The 18,488-nt window shown below is 40.9% G+C and overlaps 1 protein-coding gene across 4 annotated transcripts in view; it reads right to left on the bottom strand.

Annotated features, from left to right (window-relative positions):
- epha7 (eph receptor A7) overlaps window positions 1–18,145 on the bottom strand; it is a 76,074-nt gene extending 57,929 nt beyond the window's left edge. For all 4 annotated transcript variants that reach the window (XM_026341295.1, XM_026341297.1, XM_026341296.1 and 1 more), the window contains exons 1-3: window positions 17,959–18,145; window positions 16,523–16,587; window positions 15,376–16,045 (exon numbers count right to left, since the gene is read on the bottom strand). In XM_026341295.1, the coding sequence (XP_026197080.1) occupies window positions 15,376–16,045; window positions 16,523–16,587; window positions 17,959–18,052 (829 nt within the window). In that variant the 5' untranslated portion in view covers window positions 18,053–18,145. The remainder of the gene's footprint in view (window positions 1–15,375; window positions 16,046–16,522; window positions 16,588–17,958) is intronic.
- Between the last annotated feature and the right edge of the window lie 343 nt (window positions 18,146–18,488).

The following is an 18,488-nucleotide window of genomic DNA, read 5'->3' as shown; positions in this document are numbered from 1 at the left end:
AACAGTCTGCCTTCATCCCCTTCTCAAAGGTTTTATAATGTCAGTGAGTCATGTCTATCCTGTTCTGTTAAAAATCTTTCAATGCTTTAGATTGATATGTGTGGTCAAAACTGACACTCTGAGAGTGCAAACATTAAAGCACTAATAAAATAAATAATCTATTAGACATCTTAACTACTGTCTTCCAAACTACTTTACAGATGCATTGCTGATCATGGTGTGACCTACAATGAGCTGAAAATAATTGTGATTTAGGTGATAAGTCTGTGTAGGTATGTGATGTGACACTGTGACATTGCTATTTATTGATTAATAAATAGCAAAAATAGTCGCTTTACCCACTAATAACTCAACAATGGAATTGTTTCATTATTTACTTTACATTTGTTAAGTGAGCACAAAAGTAAATGAATAAATATTTTTACATTAGAAGAAAGAATCTAAATTGCTGGAGGACAGTGGTTGACATTAAATTTTTACCCTTGGGCCCCCTAATGTGCCAATATGGTCATGCCATTTTCAAAAGATAACCACCACTTAATTAAACACATGCCTAGAATTTTCACAGCCATTTTGACTTAGCAATCCCACCTGAACCAGGTTCACACTGAATTATATTCACTGATGATGTTAGCAGTCATCACAAATCACTGAATGTCTCAGGGTGATATTAGTCCTGTGCAAACAGCCTGAAAAAGTCTCCGTCTCACACCTGGATTCCCATGATGCAGAGGGCATGACAGAACAAACTGCTGTGTTCACAGCCACAGTATTTGAATGAACCTGCCCTCACAGGCTTCATCAAGTAGGCTGAGCCATGAATCAGCAGCATGTTGAAGTATTCGCCAACTATAACCTCTCACTTTAAAAAGAAAATAACAAGGCTTTTTTTATTGTGCTGAATCCTTGGATCAGTAAAAAAAAAAGATCTGACTTGTTTATAACAAGGCCTATCTCTGAGAGGAAACATATTTCTGTAAAGCAGAGAGATAAGCACATATCGAGCACAAGCACATCACTTCAACGTGTTATCCAAGAAGGTAAATAAACCTAAGACTGATATGACTAATAAAGAAAGACTCTGCACTATCTGTGAGACAGTATTTTAAGAAATACACTCCTAAACCCAACTAACTCCCCACCCATTATTTCCTCAGCTAAGCTACAAATGATGCTCAGATCCCAAAAGAGCCATAGCAGCAAGGAATGACAAGTAAATGGATGACACAGTCGAAATAAAGAGATTCATGGCGATATTATTGTGAAGCATTTGTGTTTGTTAAATTAATGTTTAGGTACAAGCAATGATGTCTGTTCGGGTCCTGGCTATTTTTAGGTCAGTTAATCCACATTGACCAGTTGCAAAGCAGAGCTACAGTACGTAAGCTTGGTGCAAACCTGCAAAGTAGGCTTAAACAACTGCAAGCAATCTATACATAAACTCAAATACAAACCCTACTATCAAATTATAGCTTACTAAAAATGCATTTTTCCAGAGCCACTGGGGGAAATGAGCAATGATTTTCACATTGGGTTCCCACCATTGTAGTTCTTCCATTCCATTCTGCTGTTTCTTTTCTGTGGCCACCACATCTTGCGACAGGTCCAGACTAAGAAGGACATAGGAATCCAAGCTTTCTCGTCCCAACACTTCTAGAGCAGCATGAAGGGGGTGGGGGTCAAGGCCCAGATATCCCCATTTTAGCGGCATGAAAGCCCTGTCATTCTCAATGTATCAAACTGACACAGCCTTGTGAAACAAAACCTTTTTTTTAACCAAGAATAATCTAATCTTTCTTTACCTTTACCTCAAGTTAGTTGATAATTGAAAAGAAAACCGCGAGGAGGCTGCAAGTGGTGGGTCTTGAAAGCTGACCAGGCAAAACATAATCAGTTTACAAGTGCTTACTCATCATATTTAGCTGCTTTTTACTGTATGCATGAGCGATAACATTTGAAAAACAGCAAAGTAAAACATGTCTGTCTGCAGTGTCTGATACACTGTGTAAACACTCCCCCATGGATGAAGATAATGACAACGAGGGGTTTTCTCCAACAGGTTAAAGACTGGCTAGATCCCATTTAAGAAGCTGCTTTCTCCCACCAAGCCAGGCTGTTTAACATTCTGATAAGCCAAGTTTGTCTGTTTGTCTTTGGGTTTCTGAAAGATCATATGCTGGGGGTGCAGAGGGTGAAAGCCTGGGGGGGACTAGGGATGTGTCCCACCAAGACCACTACTCCAACAAACAAGAGGATCCACATTGCAGATCATCAAAAATCTGTACTCATTTGTACAAAGCTAAGGAGGAGAGGGCATAAGCAAACCTGTATAAGACTAGTTCATAACAATTTCACTATACATTAGTAGAATTCTTAGTATTTGTATTTGATATTCTTGTGATTTTTCTCCTTTAATAATGATTCTGACAAACTCAAACTCAAGCCAAGAACAGAATTTGTCCCCTCAACAACCTAGCCTCTCCTAAGCTACATTAAGACATGCACTTCAAACCTAAACTTAGTAACTTATTACTCAATTACTCTGCAGGTGCCATTACCAGTTCCACTTCAAAACACAGGGAGCAGCATAGTATCTGCAGTATTTTAACACATAGAAAATGAACAGAATAGCCTATAATGCAATCTAACTGTCTGCTTGACCATGTTTCTCACTTCTGACCTCTGTCATGTAATGTGAAAATTACATTACATTCAGCATTATCATAACTTGGAGATGGCCAAAACTTAAAAAGGACTCATATTTTAATATAAGGTACTGTATATGCCCTTTAACATTTTTTCTTCCTTCTATAACAGCCCATGTGTTTATCACTGCATCCAACTAGGCTTGGCACCTGCAAATGTTTACAGAATCAACAAGGCGGCAAATGAGACCTCAAAAATCAAATGCTTGTATGACATGGGCAACTAAGTGTTTCTGCAGCTCTCCCCACCACTGGCAGTGCAGAGTGACAAGTACAAACACAGCTTTCCCAGCCCAGCATTCCTGTCCCAGCAGCAGCGCACCGACTCGCTGCTGGCGAGTTCCCATTCCTGGCACCAGATGCTGAAGAGACAGTCTTATTCTGAGACACTGAAATGGTCTGATAGAGAGTGAGAGGTTCTTTGTCAACTGTCCCTGCAGCAACACCTTCCTTGCAAGTCTAAATATCTACAAAGCAATTACACAACTCTGTTCACCCAGTAGCCTCTTGACTGACAAAATGACTGACACCCTACTACCAAACATTGACACTGAAACATGTTAAAACACTGTACAAAACCTTGCACTGACTTTGACAAGAAGCTTACAGTTCAATGTGTAATTGCATTTGTAAGGGCCTTGTGTGGAAAAAAAGGCCCATTTATGTTAGTCTGGTTTTCTTCAGGCACAGATAAAGAGCAACTGATAGCTTGTGCTTGTCGACATGCTCAGGGGTAGACACAACAGCTTTTTTACAACACTGAGAAATTAGTTAGTCCTTAGAAAAGAACGCAGAGGTTAAACAGAGGGAGAGAGAAAAAGGCTTACATTCCAGCCAGCTCCTAGGCTGGCTACAGAGACAGCATCTGTAATTTTCTTTCCAGTGGTCAAGCACGTTTGTTCAGTGATGTGTGGGGGTATATGTTTCAGACGGCAATATTTTGAGAGAGAGGAAGAAGAGTTTGAGAAATGAGAGGTCTTCATAGTCATAGTGGGACAGAGATAATCAAATACTCCTGTGACTAAAGTGTCTCAATCACAGCACACACTGGACCAGAGATTAAAACAAAGTTTCCTTATCTTATGTGGACGTACACAAAAATGGGAGAAAATGTTTTTGTGTATTTTTAGGTTTATTTCTTTTTCTTCTATGCTGAGGTTCTTAATTTGAATTCTTGAATTACATCACTCTTGACTTGGCAGTGTCATGACTTTATATGCGACAGTCAGCCTTTCCCAGTCAAAATAGAAATCAATTATTCCATGATGCCATGGAATCTGTGTTTTTTTCCTTCCTTCAATTTATCTTGTGCCTTTGCTGACAGGCTATGGCGATTGGATCTTGGACCTTTTAGTTTTCTGTGTACTGTAGTCCAGTATTTTATGCATTTACTGAGGCTGATTAATAAAGCAACCAGAATTCTTGGCTCTGGACCAGGACACCGTGCACATGCTAATGTTTATTCCATGTAGCTCCTCGTGGCTGTGCTAATGCAGGACGTATATTTTGAGGCATAGGTATCACAAAGTACCCCAGCAAAACAAGGTTATTGACACTATTTTAACCTTACGCCTCTGCTGACTGTTCATATTCCAGTTCTGTCTTGTGTGTAGTTTTCTATTCACAAAGATAGATTAGTGATACTCAGTAATTTTCAAGGTACTGAAAAGTGCTATTAAGATCAAGTTTCAAGAACTGTTGTGTGTTGAGTTTCGACGCTATCAGATAGGTAGGTAGGCAGATGTTTAAACGCATAGGTCTGAGAAGTGCGTATGACCCATGTGTACTGTATATTTCAGGCTGTATGCAGATATCTGTGAAGTCATTAGTGCAAGCCCTTGAGAAAAGGCCTAATCTGAACATTTTCCCTTGTCCCTAAGACAAAATTTTAGTTTTCATGTGAATAGGTAGGGTAAGAGTGCCCCAGTTCTCACAATCATGAGTTATGGATATGTAAAACATACAACAACAACAACACTTGAGTTAAGGAGGTATGAGAAATTATCCAGAATGCCTGGTGTAAGTGTAATAGTGTATTGTGTTTAATAATTGGCCCTTAAGGATGTTAAACATCAGAGCCGTGAGGAGCCACTCAACAACATGGAGTAGGGATATAAATTTTAAATGGGATAAGCCAACCTTTTTACTAATGCACACTACCCCCTGTCTAGGAAAACCAGAAATTGAGTTTTCTTTCTTGCTTACAAATCCAATCAAGGTTATAATCTTTTTATAATTACTATTGAGGACAGAGGGGACTGACTTGTCCAAGCAGGGTAGCTGGGATATAGAGTTTAACTCCATCTGTCTCAATGTAACTGTGAAGCTTAAAGTGAGCTGCAGTGTGGGAACGTGGGAGATTCGCTCAGTTTTTTGCAGACTGCCAAAACCAGAAAGGGACTAGTATAGGACTTTCTGTCTCCACAGTCCTAGCATGATGAGTGCTGTCAGGGCCGGGCCTCTCCTCTTCTCCGGCTGCCCTCCCGTCCGGCCTGATTATGTGTTAAATCCGCCTGTGTGTCACGATGGATGTGGAAAGAATGCTGGCTGAAGAGTCAAGCGGGGCTGTGGAGACTCAGAGAGAGCGGCATAGAGATAGCACCCCATTAGATTGATAAAAGAGGCAGAGGGAGGAGAGCAGCCGACAGGCCCAACATGCAGGTCCCGTCATGATGAATGCCAGGTGAAACGGGTCAAGCATGATAAAGGAAACAGTTTATTTTTTTATTTCAAAAAACACCATTGCTTTCCGTAAAATGCTTGGCATGGCTGCTGCTGCTCCGATAGGGAAATGTTTTCATAAATATAAACTCTAAACACGGGCCTGGTACATTGTGGAGCTTGTCGCCTGTGGTTTATATGAGTATGTTTCCTCCCAGTGTTGTTTCCTCCCTGTCTATGACTCTGTCTGAATCTGGCATCCAGTGCAGAACTGTCCTCCAGGAGCCTTGTATTGTTTAAAATGTTCTTATATTTATATCTGTTTCTGTACTCAGTTGCCGATTTGTACCAATAACAAAATGGTACTGTTACAATATTTCTTGATTACAGAAATATTTTTCTACTAAAGCAATTTCACATTGGCATGGTGGCTCTGGACACAAAGCTATTTTTTTCGTCATTTAACAGAACAAGCCAAACTCCTCCATATGCAAGCCTGGATTTGCAACCACGCAGAATGGCCAACTGCCCCAGACCCTTAGAATTCCAGCTTTAATGCGTGTCAGGCAGCTAATTCCTTGTCTCTTGTTAGGTTAATCTGTCCATGTTCAAATAGTAGAAGTTCTGAACTTATTATGAAACTTGGGTTTCAGTATCTTGCCCAGGGACACTTTGACATGTGACAGGAGGAGGTGAGAATCAAACCACCGATCCTATGATTGGTAGATAACTGTCCTACCTCCTGAGCCACAGCCACCCTGCAAATGTTAAATGCTGTCTATACATAAGCAGTAGTAAAATAAATTAAATTATGAGTGAAAAAATAAATAATCAATAATTCAATAAAGACATTCTGGGTGACTTCATAGTTGATAGATGCTGCAAATGCATTTCAGTTGGTACCAAAACACATATTGCTGTTACTCGTGAAAAACCAGAGGGTCCATCAAACTTGTTTCCCTTCTGTTCCATTGCAGTGCAATGTTAACACTGCCATAAACATTCCCTGTCATCCATTTTAAAATAGCTGGATGTTCAGACAACCATAAAATGCTATTTAAAAATCCAACTCCCACTTTATGTTTTTCACTTCTACTTTCTGGGTATATGATTAGGACCATGACTATGTGTTAAGACTATAGAAAAAGACGTCAATAGCCCACTTAGAATTTTTTATCATTAACGTAGCATTAGCTCATCTGTTTAGACTCTGATTAGACATGACTTATGTCTTTGCCTCAGGGCTCAGTCTGGACATACATCAGACCCTGTTTACTTGCATTTTATGCATGCTCAACTACAGCTGCATTGCTTTTATGGACTACAGCCTGTGGTGTTTTCCCCTGCAATGCAAGAGGCAGTACATCTTGTGAGTAATTTTAGAGCAACACAAGCAGGCAGACCTGAGAAAAATCCTTGCTGAGTATATTTCTTCGACTTGAAAAGCCAAAAGACAGCCCAATTGATCTCATCAGGAGATGTGTGGACTTTTGTAGCTGCAAAGGTTTTGGAGACATCAAGTGCATCTTAAAGGAAGCCATGAGTTATTTATTACGCTTACTGCAGTGTCTGCTAACATTTTGTTTAAAGCTTTGCATTCACAGAATTTTTTTACAGTTCACAGAATTTTTATCTTATGATGAAGGATTTTCATGCTTTATAATTTCATATTCAAATATTGTTTTGTTTCTCAGTCTAATCACAGGATTAGACAAAGAAACCAAAGGTTCCTGTCCATTTAGTTCCTCCTAGCTGGGTGCACTGTCTTATATCCCAGCTCTTTTAATCAGTAAAGAGATTCTCTAGCTGCTGTTTTTTTTTCCCTTTTATCCACAGACTTGTTATTCTCCCACCTATGAGAGGCAGAACACAGTCGCAGAACACACAAAGAATAGGAACAGAACTGAGGTGGTGCTGAAAATCCCTTAATTGAACAGAGCTAGAGTTTCATTGTAATAATTTCAACCCCCCTAGCATGGGGCTAGGACGTGCTGATCATGAGGCTAAAAAGGAGCGGTCACATTAAAACAAGCCACTAAAACATTTGTTGAGTTGAGACGCTTAAAGAATCTGATGTTATATTGTGCTGAATACTCCCTCCACCTCATGCATATTTGGAATGACTCTTGCTGCTGCACTCCATACAAACAGACAAGCAGCCCATTCAACCGAGGTACCTGTGCTTAGCAGGAGATAAGTAGCTTTCCATGAGAAACAAAAAGAAGATTAGCATTCCCTTATACTATGTTGAGGGCACGCAGCTTTGCCCTCTAAGCAGGGAAAACCCAAAGGAAGTGCCTGGTTGGCTGTGCACAGCAGAGATCAAAGCCAGACACTGATTAAGTTATACTAAAACATACTGTGCTCCTCGGAGTAATGCTACAGCGAACCACTATGTTTTCTCTAAAAGTGGACAATTTGGAATTAAAACATTGAACTAAGGAACCCGTTATCAGCTCCAGATTAAGATGTCACTAGCTGTAATTTGGTTCAGATAAACCTCATTGTGCAAATGAACTTTAGCTTTGTACCGATATTTAGTGACCAGTAACCACACTGGTCTTTCAAAGGCTCAGTTCAAGCAAAAATACTAAGAGACATACAGTTCACGGATCACAATTTGACCAAAGAAAACGTAATGCATTTAAATTAGCTCCTGAGTTCTACAAATGATATTCATTATCTGCACAGTTTTGCAGTTGTATCAAATGTTCATTAATCCACAGCTTGAAATAGTTCCTGAGAAATGTAGTATTTTGCTGTTTTTGTAATGGTTGCTAAAAAATTCTAAGGTGTTCTACAGGTTAGGGATTTTTTTAAACAATTCAAACTATATATTTGTGAGCTTTTTTTCTAATTATATAAATGTACTAAAGATATGGTAGTGAAGTCAGTCCTGAAAAATGTGGCCAGTAAATATAAAGTTTTTTTATTTTTAATTTTAAAGATTTTATATAAGCTGAGACCTAACAAATACTCATACTAAAGTTATGAGTGAACTATATAGGAGATCACAAAAGACAATACAAATTACAAACAACAGACATGAACACTAGTTTGCTCTTCATCTGATTTACTGCACAGATCTAGGGTTGCAAAATGACAGGCATTTTAAGATTAAATCCATTACATCAGTGAATTTATAGCCTTTCACTCTGCCTGAGCTGTAGCTTGTGTCCATGCACAGTTGTCCCTAAGAGGCCTTTTGCTTCTTTAAGTCATCATGCGGAGTAAGGTTTTTGAAATGGATTCTCAGTGACATGGAAAATGTCCCTGCCTAATCGTCTTTTCTTTAGTTCATTTAACTCACATGGAAACAGGATAGAGGGTCCCTAAGGCCAGCCACACAGCTACCTTTAATGGGTGAGTTGGTTAGCTCTGAAAGGGAGCCGTGCTAAAAAACAACGCAGATGAAGCAGGCTCTGCATTTTGGGGATGAAAGCACAGTCCAAAGGTCTGACTGATCCAAAGCCCCATGCAGCCCAGGAGAAATCAGCACTGAAAATGTCCCCAGTCAGCAGCTGAGCATTATCTCTGAACTGTGCTAATACCTATCAGCCCTCCCCTCCTGACCCCAGCCCCCGCCCAGCCAAATCCACCACAACCCCTTTTCTGGTCCCAAAGCTGTGACAGAAAGAAGTGGAACAATGTAAAACAAGCCGCTCATCACTGCATCCAAGCCCCTGTGGCTTACCCTGAAAAACAAAGACTCACTAGACTCAGATGTTCAGGAGTACCGGTGCTGTGCTTAAAGAGTTGGTTTATCCAAATATAAAACAGCATATTTTCTTGTTTATGCCAAGGGTTAGGGTTAGGGAATGTGTACATTTTAACATGCTGTTGGAACTTGACAGTTTATCAGACAAACAATAAATCTAGAAAATGATCGGCAGATAGACAAGAGCACTGTTGGTTGCAACTCTAAATATATATTTATTCTTCCCCACTGGTACTCCTGTTTTGCAGCTAATAGTTCTTTTTTTAACACAGCTCTCTGGAAGAAATAGAAACAGAGTTTACTGAAACACAGCCATCTTCAGCACATTTTAAGTCCTGCTTCCACTGCTCTGGATCTAAGTGGGAAAAAGTGTAAAGTTATGTAATAAGTTATTGATTTTCTTCTTAAAGCAAGACTGAAGTACAGAGCCAGTGGTCTGAAGCCCCGAGAGGAGCCGCTCTGCTGACAACAAAGCCCTCCCTAATGCCTCTAAAGGTGGTGAGACCTCAGTCACATATCACTTTCACCCTCATGCCACAGGGACACAACACAGATCACAAAACACATTGTCTTCTGACATGGAGTTCGCCTGTCTGATCACATCCTTCTCAACCAGTCAGCAGGCAAGCAATTAAAAAAAAGACCACTGTTTGGATAGCTAAAAGGGCAAAAGCTTAGTATGGTAGCAGGGATCGATGGAGATGTCTGAACCTATTAGTGCAAGTGGAGATGAGGGCTGCTGCATCACGGGGAGGCCTCTTTTGTCATGCAGTTAGAGGGGGCCAGAGAGGTGACTCTGCTGGCGATCAGGGGTCAACTGCTTCGATCATCCATCTTCCGTCTTGACAGTGTCCTGTCAGCTGAGGTGCTCATATTGCTAAAAACAACAGGCAGACCTCCATTGTGGCATTGCACTGGTCTGCAGCCATGTGTAAATGAAGTTAATATTCACTGACCTCGCACATGGCCCAATGTGGACAATGTCACCTTGGAAATAACGCTATCTGATGCAAAGTCCAAAAGGTCCCACTTTAGAGGGTTAACCAAGTGCCCTACCAGCATAGCTGACCATATGGCTTTGTTTGCATAAGAATAAGTAATGTTTACTTGGATTCTGCCTTTTCACATGATGCCACGTAAGGTCTCAGATTTGGACTGACAGGTCAGATTCCACTGATCATCGCTCCTGTTTTTTTTCATTCACTCTTGAAGCAGCATTTATTAGGAGGATGGTGCAATGTGCAGCTAAAAATCACACTGTTTCTTCTCAGAGTGAGTCAAACCAGAATGTGTGCAGACACAGGCACAAACATACCTTCCCGGCATCAGCATAATGTATCCAGTGATATCAGTTTCTCAAATATGCATTAAGATTAAAAAGTCTGTGTAGAAATTGTTCATGAAATGTGGTCCTTACTCCCTGTCTCGCTGCATTAGATTGGAAATGACAATACATACCATGCCTTGTGACTGGAGCATAAGCCTGTAAATAATGTCAAAGACAGGCTTGGGTTTAAAACATAAGAGGAAAGAAACACAAGATTGCTCATATCTGGAAAATATCTATAAGATTTGTTTGTGATGCTCTCAGCAGTGTTTCTTGAACAAGGTTTGCGCACCCACAACAGTTGAGTGGATTGAGCTTTCCCAACAGCTGCTTGTTATTCATGTATGCATGAGTCAGTAGCTGCAGCTTATCAGCAGAGGTGAGAGACAAACCCATTACCAGTGACCAGCCACCAGGAGCCTCCTGTCCCTCTTTAGGCTCAGCTCACTGTGCTAAGATTGTGTGTTCAGATCAATCTTTACCCCAGCATCTTATCATCAAACAGGGGAACCGGTTGGAGCAAATAACTACTTATGACAGGCCCTTTGTTTTCTTGCCTTCGCTTTAGCCTGTGGATAAGCTTAAATTGTATATGACTATAACTTTGACACAAATATTTACCAAGCCAAACAAATCAGAGAAAGTTCTTCCCCAGTAAAAATGAGGCATTGCATTTAAGTTGACGTGTTGACAGGGCAGCCAGATCCCACAGAAAGTACCTTCTCTGACACCTTCTCAAATGTGACCAGGGAATAAACATAACTTCTGGCTTTTACATTTCATTTTAACGTGTATGTTTACATAGGGATGCTGAATGTGTAAATAATAAAATAAATGTTCTACATCACAGACTGCCAAACATTCTGTCTTCTCTTCATACCATAAGGAAGTCGCTGTGGGTCAGTCTCTAGTAATGAGAAGGATAGAGCAAAGAACTGCACAGGCATACTGTACCAATAACTTCTGGTCATAAGATGCTCAGTATTGAAATTTCCACTCAGATATAACTGTAGTTCCACTGGACCTTTTTGCAATTTATGTAATACACAGCTACTGCTCTCTCTCTTCTGCTGAAACATACTACTTAGTCACATGTTTTATAGTTATAGTGCCCACATTGTAACAGCATATAACATTTACATTTATATTTAAAGCACAAATAACCTGTTCTTGGAGGGTAGATACTAAATATAATGTAGGAAACTAATACTAGGTAGTTAATTACCTTAGTTTCTACTACTCTAAATCTACCATCTAGTTTTACAGGCTTTGACAGGCTCATCTTATAACTGATCCTATTGCAATAAACACAACTATAATGACCATTTGTGTTATTAACATGATTAGAAAAAGCAAAATATATAAATATGAAGTTAAGTCTTTGCTACTGAACAAAGAAAAATAAAATCCACACTGCTTTTAAACTACTGAACTACTTAAGCAAAATTGTTCAATATCAAGCCCTATTTTGGTATCTGCAGGGTTTGTATTGGTGGTTAAACAAAAAAGGTTTGAAGACATAATCTTGACATGACTCCATACATCAATGATTTAAAATAATTGGCATAGGTCTGCAAATAAGAGGATTATTTTCAATTATGTTTATGCATTTTTGTGAAGATGTTCTCCAATATCTTGTTTTGTTTTGTCTGATTGATGCATCTCATCCCTTTCACTCAGCTTCAACATAATATATATATTAAAGACCCCCCGAGTGACCGATTTGCCAGCTGTATGGGTTGTAACATCCTAAGCAGAGAATACCATGTCTGAGTGTTAACTGCCAGGCCAAGACAACAAGGAGGAAAAGCTCTGGACTGTGGGAGAATGCTACTATGCACAGGAAGAAGACACTGCCAATGACAGGACGAGTTCCCATCCATCACCAATGTATTTCCATCCTGAGAGATTTAGATCAATTTGGATATCAGTGCACACCTGTCATTTGCATGATTAAGCTCTGGACCAGCTGTAATAAACATTTGGTGTACTAAATTCACACCTTATCAATCAGAGGAGCATAAAGATGTATGAGGACCTCCTGACTCCTGGCTTCCTGGCTTCATTTGAAATGCTAAACGCAGGTTTTTTCCAAGCCCGGAGCTAGCCCTGGTTGCCCCGGTCACCTCACCATGCATGCTAGCTGTCGTGGTCAGCCCCTGACTGCTCAGTCCCATCTCTCAGGGGGGCTCAATCATCAATCAGTCTCAAACTAACTTTTGTGTAACTCCCTGACAGTCAAGATGAATGGCACTAGCTTCTAAATGATGTTGTATCCTCTCTTTAATGCTCTTGCTAGCATGCACCAACTGCCTGTTTTATCTGTTTCTCACTTCATAGAGGTCTCTGCCTTTCTTTGGGCAAGGGTCAACAGGTAATCATTTTTCAAGAACTGTTTATTTAGTACCACGATGATGAGATGTGTCAAAATTGGACAACATACATTCCCGGGAATAAACAATGCAACAATGTCCTCCTCTGTCTGTCAAAACAAATCTGTGGCTCCATTGCAGCATGTAGCCAGCACTTAACAGGACCAGCAAATAAATGGGTACTTTTTTTTAACACACACTTCTTCGCAAAATAAAGCTTGCGCAGGCTGCTGGAGACACTTCAACTGGTTCTTTTTCAACACCCATTACACTACAACCACTGAACACAGCAGGCAGGGGAAAAGAGTGACATTTACTGCCACAGGCTGCCACACAAAGAGTTAAAGAGAGACAGAAGGAGCAGGGGCCATAGGGGTGAAAGACAGGGAGTCCCTCTTCGTTGAAGGTGATGAATGAGTAGATCACAACACATTTCGGTGGAGGGTTTTGAGTCCACAGACGGGGCTCCTCAAATGACATGACTGACAGCTCAACTCACTTACTCCACCTGCACCCACCCTCTGAATATTTTACTTGCTGGCCATGTTATAATCATAGCACATTGCAGATACTAAAATAAGCCAGTTAGAAACTGTCTTAAGGAGGCAGCTTGCTTCATATCAAGTGTTTTTTTCAAGTGCACAGCAACACAGGAGCCTATGAACCACCAATTACTTCTATGAGGATCTTTCATGAGGGTCTTCCATTGAGATTAAATCAACAAAATATGTTTGAAAAGTAAAAAAAAAAAAAGTGGATCCAATCCCTAATGGCATCAGTACTGTTTGTTGGATTCTATAACAGAATCTGAACCTGCTGCTGCCCATATTTGACAAGTGTCAATCGCAGCTTTCTGCGTAAGGAGGTCTATGTTGGTTTTAATGTAGTGGCTGCTTAGTGCCTATGCCTGTTTGTTAAATGTTTTTTCCTGTAGTTTTATTTACTAGTACTATATAATCAAATTTGTTTGTAGCATACTAAACTATCAGCATTAAACATATAGGAGTTGTAGTCATAGCACTGTGCACTACCACTGCACTAGGACAAGCTTGTCCAGTGTCCAAAACCCATGATCCCATTTTAATGGTCACAGCCACTTGGACTCATTGAACTGCTGTTGAGCTGAAAGAAATAGTTTGAATAGCTTTTAGATTGTTCTGCAGGGAAACTACTGACTGGACAATTTAATGTCAGTGGAGCCACTGGAAGAAGTGCTGATGGTGCACCGTGATTCTCATTTTATTTAGATTAACTACCCCTTAATACAAAGGCTTCTCATGCCTCAGTGGAGATAAAGCTCATAAAGGTGCAGCATCAAGACAGGAATTGAATCTACATGCACTTTTAGGAACCTTCTTCCACAAGCTTTAAATATTCTAAGGGTAGGTTGACTGCATTACTGCTTATATCTACAGGTATTTGTTTCAGTTGACACATGAACAGATTAATTAATAAAGACATGCAACAGTCCTTGCACTAAGATATAATAAGAAAAGATAGTTAGAATTACTTTAACAAGTCAGAGCTTTTGGCTGTTGTTGGGCATCACTCTTCCTGTGAAAATAAATTGTGGACTTTCTTTCCACCTAAGGGCAAAACTGGATTCTTACATTTATGCATGTTTAAATAACATGATCAATAAAAAAGGAGCTCTGTGGGGTTGAATCAGCGATTGCCTGGTAACATTAGAGACATAGCACAAGTTGAGGCAGGCTGAGTTGCTCTAAATTACACGGCCTAATATATTTCATTAACACACCTCCCTCAGAGGGGTCCCTAATGAATGACAGCGCTGCATAAAAGCTTGTCTGTCGGGGACACTAATTTGCTCTTAGACGCATTCTGTTCAATTATTACTGGCTGCTGCTTCTCGTAAGCTGCTTAGATTGCGGTTGCCCGCTGTCAAGACAAAAAAATAGACAGGCCACTTAAGTTCTGTGACCGCCCTTTATTCCATAGTGATTTTCATCTTTCAAGTCAGGTGAAAACAGTCCTCTGACCATTTAGAGTGATTGAAAGCTTTGTTAACTGTACTGTAACTGTAGCTTTCACAACCACGCATAAATTAGCCATGGGGAAGATGCATTTGCCTTTCCTGTTCAGCACCTTCATAAATATCCTGAGACCTAAATGCCACAGTAGGGCAGCTATTTGTTTTCTCTCCATGTCAGGGTCATTTGGCTCGTCTAGACCTGTGTATTCTGCTAGTGATTGTCTTGGCTCCCTGCCAGTAGGAAAGAGTGGAAGTGTTAGACATGTGAAACTAAACTGGAGTTATTATTTAATCCCAGTGTCAACATAATCACGGCTATGATTTAGGAGCCTTGTAATCTATTAACATGGGTTCCAATTATTACACTTAGGATGTTTGGCTTTCGGTACTTTATCCATCTTTACAACTGTCATATCAGCTGCTTTAATCCTATTTGCGAACAAAACTGTTCAGTCACTGATGCCTAAAAAGTCATTTACCTGCTTTGCATAATTAAATACATACAATAAAATTCAACAAGAAGCAACTGTGGGAAGTAAATGACTACTAATAATATCTTTGTTATAGTAAAGTAGGGTGAGAAATGTACAGGCACTCACGTTCACATGCATCTCCTTTCTGATGAAATCCAGCTTTGCATATACATTTCCCAATGGGCACCAGCCATTCCCCCTCTGCGCTGCAGTGCATCTTGGGTGAGTTGTCGGCCTCCTCCTCTGCATCGCTTACGCATATGCCCTCGACCTCCACAAGTGAGGAGAACTCTGATCCCGTCACTGTGTCTGGGAAGGTGGCCAGGTTCTCAATAATAGACCAACACTTCTTGTAATAAACTTTGACAGAAACCAGGGCGATACACGCCCCCACATCCTGGAAGGCCAGGTAGAAGCCCCGTCTGGACAGAGGGCCAATTATACGCACTTCTGTATTGAGCTTCATCTTCCTCTCGCCCAGGTCGCCCTGGGTGAAGCTTTCATCTGCAGCAATTGTGTCAATTTTTACATACTGGTTCTCCCGTAAGCTCCTGCCCACCTCTGAATCTGTTTCTTGGTAATACAAGTTGAACGTCTCCTTGCAAGTGCCCACCACACCGGGTAGGCTGTTACAATCCCTCAAGGTGAACTTCAGTTCCACAAAAATTCTCTGGGCATCGCCCTTCTCTATCCAGTTAGTCCGAAGCCAGTTATTCTGATTGGGCTCCATGACTTGGCAAACCTGGTAAGTGCGAATGGGTGTGTAGTTCTCATCCAAGCCACTGATCTCTTCCCACTGGAAGAAAATGGCATACTTACATACATTAGGGGATATCATCATGTTGAATTTAAATCAATCAAATTTTAGATAGACATCTAATGTTAAATAATCAAACCAAACTGAAAGTGACTACTACTCTGTAATGTAGTAGTAATCTACAAAATGTAATAGAGTAGCAATAAACTGAGTTGGATGGAGGGGCATTACGAATTTGTATCACACAGAAACATCTGAATATGATTGTGCTCAGTTTATCTGCTCATCTACGTATAAATGTAAAAAGGAGTTTAGAAGCAGAAACAGACTCATGTATTCTTTCTGCTTTGTTCTACAAAGACTTTTGTGAGTGCAGATATTAAATGGTACTGGTCCTTATGTGTATTTCAATCCTTTAAATATTTCCATCACAGATGTGGGACATCAGAGAAATAGAAAATATACAGATATGGAACAAATGCATGCGCCTGGCATGCAGAGATTCTGCAGACTTACCCCGTTGGGAGGATAGGAGATCCACTCCAGTTCTGTCTGCTGTGCCTTGGAGTCCAGCAGAATCACTAGTGACAGGAAAACCAAGAGACAGGTGGTTAAATCTCACCGGGCCACCGGGGCTGGCTATTATCTATAGCGTATATACTCGTGACCTAATTTTTACCGTCAGCTACAGCAGCTAAAGCAAGAAATATATTTATATATATGCAATAAGAATATATGAGTGCAGCACAATATCCTTGTGTCAGCAGGGAAACTTTTTGGGAGGAGACAAATTAAAACACTGACAGTGTGGATAAAAGACAAAAGAGTCGAAAATGACAAGCATCACACGTGAGCGGGTTTCGTTTATGTAAATTAATTTACCTTACGCATCGGTCTATTAAAACCCGTTGGGGTAACTGCGTTAAGGTCACAGCAGTTGCTTCAGTCTCTATCAGATCAAAACGCACAGCAGGCGGCTTGTTCGCAAATTTGACCAGCGAGGGATTTTCGGCCAAACTGCCAGGTTGACGATTTCGATGCGTGCGAGAGCGCAAAGCAGCAGCGCGGCTTACATCAAAAATACAACTAAAATATTACTTTTTTAACATGTAAATGTATTTAACATCAGCAGACGCTCGGTAGGACGCATCACTATATATAAAAAAGATTAGACATAAGAGTCTGATACGAATGTCTGCAAAATCCCCATATAAACACGACCATTTACCAATAATACCAACTATCACATCCACAGCGCGTTCCGTAGGTGGTGAGAAAATCCATACCTGTGGAGTGGTTTTCTGTTTTACACAGTGTTACTCGTTAAATAAAAGCTCCAATTTAGAAGGATTTAAATCGACCTTTATTTTTGCTGTTTCATTTTATTTGTATGGCTAACTTCAGTGTCTGACGCAGATTACGGCTCCGCATCCAAATGCTTTATTTTTACTGCCAAGAAACAAGACTAGACAGGACTGTTCAGAGCCGAGGCCACAGTAAATAACCATCTGAAGCTCCGTCCACATAGACGGCTCACTCCTTTCCCGGCGAGGCAAGCCTGCTGGTACGATCGATCCGCAGATATTATCTAGTTTGTCGTGAGAGATTGTTAATCGAGCTAGTTATGCCGATAAATCAGAGGAGTTGTAGTACAATAAAACAGGAGCTTTTGCGTGGTAATCCGTAAGGTAGGCTACGGCTTGTTTTTACGTGCGTAAAACACCGAGAGGTCGCTGCAAACAGCCCGGGAGCAGACGGCGCTGTCATCCCTGCAACGACCCGATCTGACCACGCTGTAACCATACAATTTGCCCATTTTGACGTCTAAAAAACTGCGTCAGATTTAAAGAGAGAGAAAAACCGCCCTGCTCGATTGAACACATCCCTGTCAGAAATGAAGATGTCTTCCAAATGCGACGGGATGGAAGAGAATCCAAACTTTAAGAACTTACCCTCCTTCGCATTTTGTGCTTCAGCGCTCTGTATGCAACACCATAAATGAAGGCAAAATGTAATCCACAGACACGGAATAGGCCTGGACAGCATGGTGCAGACGTGGATTTAAATCTAGACCGTAACTCGCTTTGCCACCGTCTCGTGTGCTTCCCATTGACGATTCTAAACCAGCTCTATGTACAACAATCCGTTGGTTCCCACTCAAATAGCGTCTGCTGCTCCTGGGAGGAGACTCTGACTCTGGAGATGTCAGTCTATGAGACAGGCGGAAGGATTATCCAATAGTAACCGGAAGAGGGAAGCGTCACGAAAATAAAAGGCCAATGGGTGCGCGGAGAGGCTCGGCGTTGGAGGGGGTGGGGTGGTGGTGGAGGGTTATTGCTCGGCGGACAAAGTGTTATCGCAAGTTGGATCAGATATTTTTGGCTTTCTTCAGGAAAAGTGCAAAGGATGCTCAAGTCCAGTTGGTGTCTCGACACACACACAGAGCACACACCACCTCCACAGCAGTCGGTGCCAAGAGAAG

This window comes from Anabas testudineus, chromosome 24 (assembly GCF_900324465.2).
Source record: "Anabas testudineus chromosome 24, fAnaTes1.2, whole genome shotgun sequence".
Taxonomy (NCBI): Eukaryota; Metazoa; Chordata; class Actinopteri; order Anabantiformes; family Anabantidae; genus Anabas; species Anabas testudineus.
Note: the sequence above shows the minus strand (reverse complement) of the source record. Positions and strands in the feature narration are given on the sequence as shown.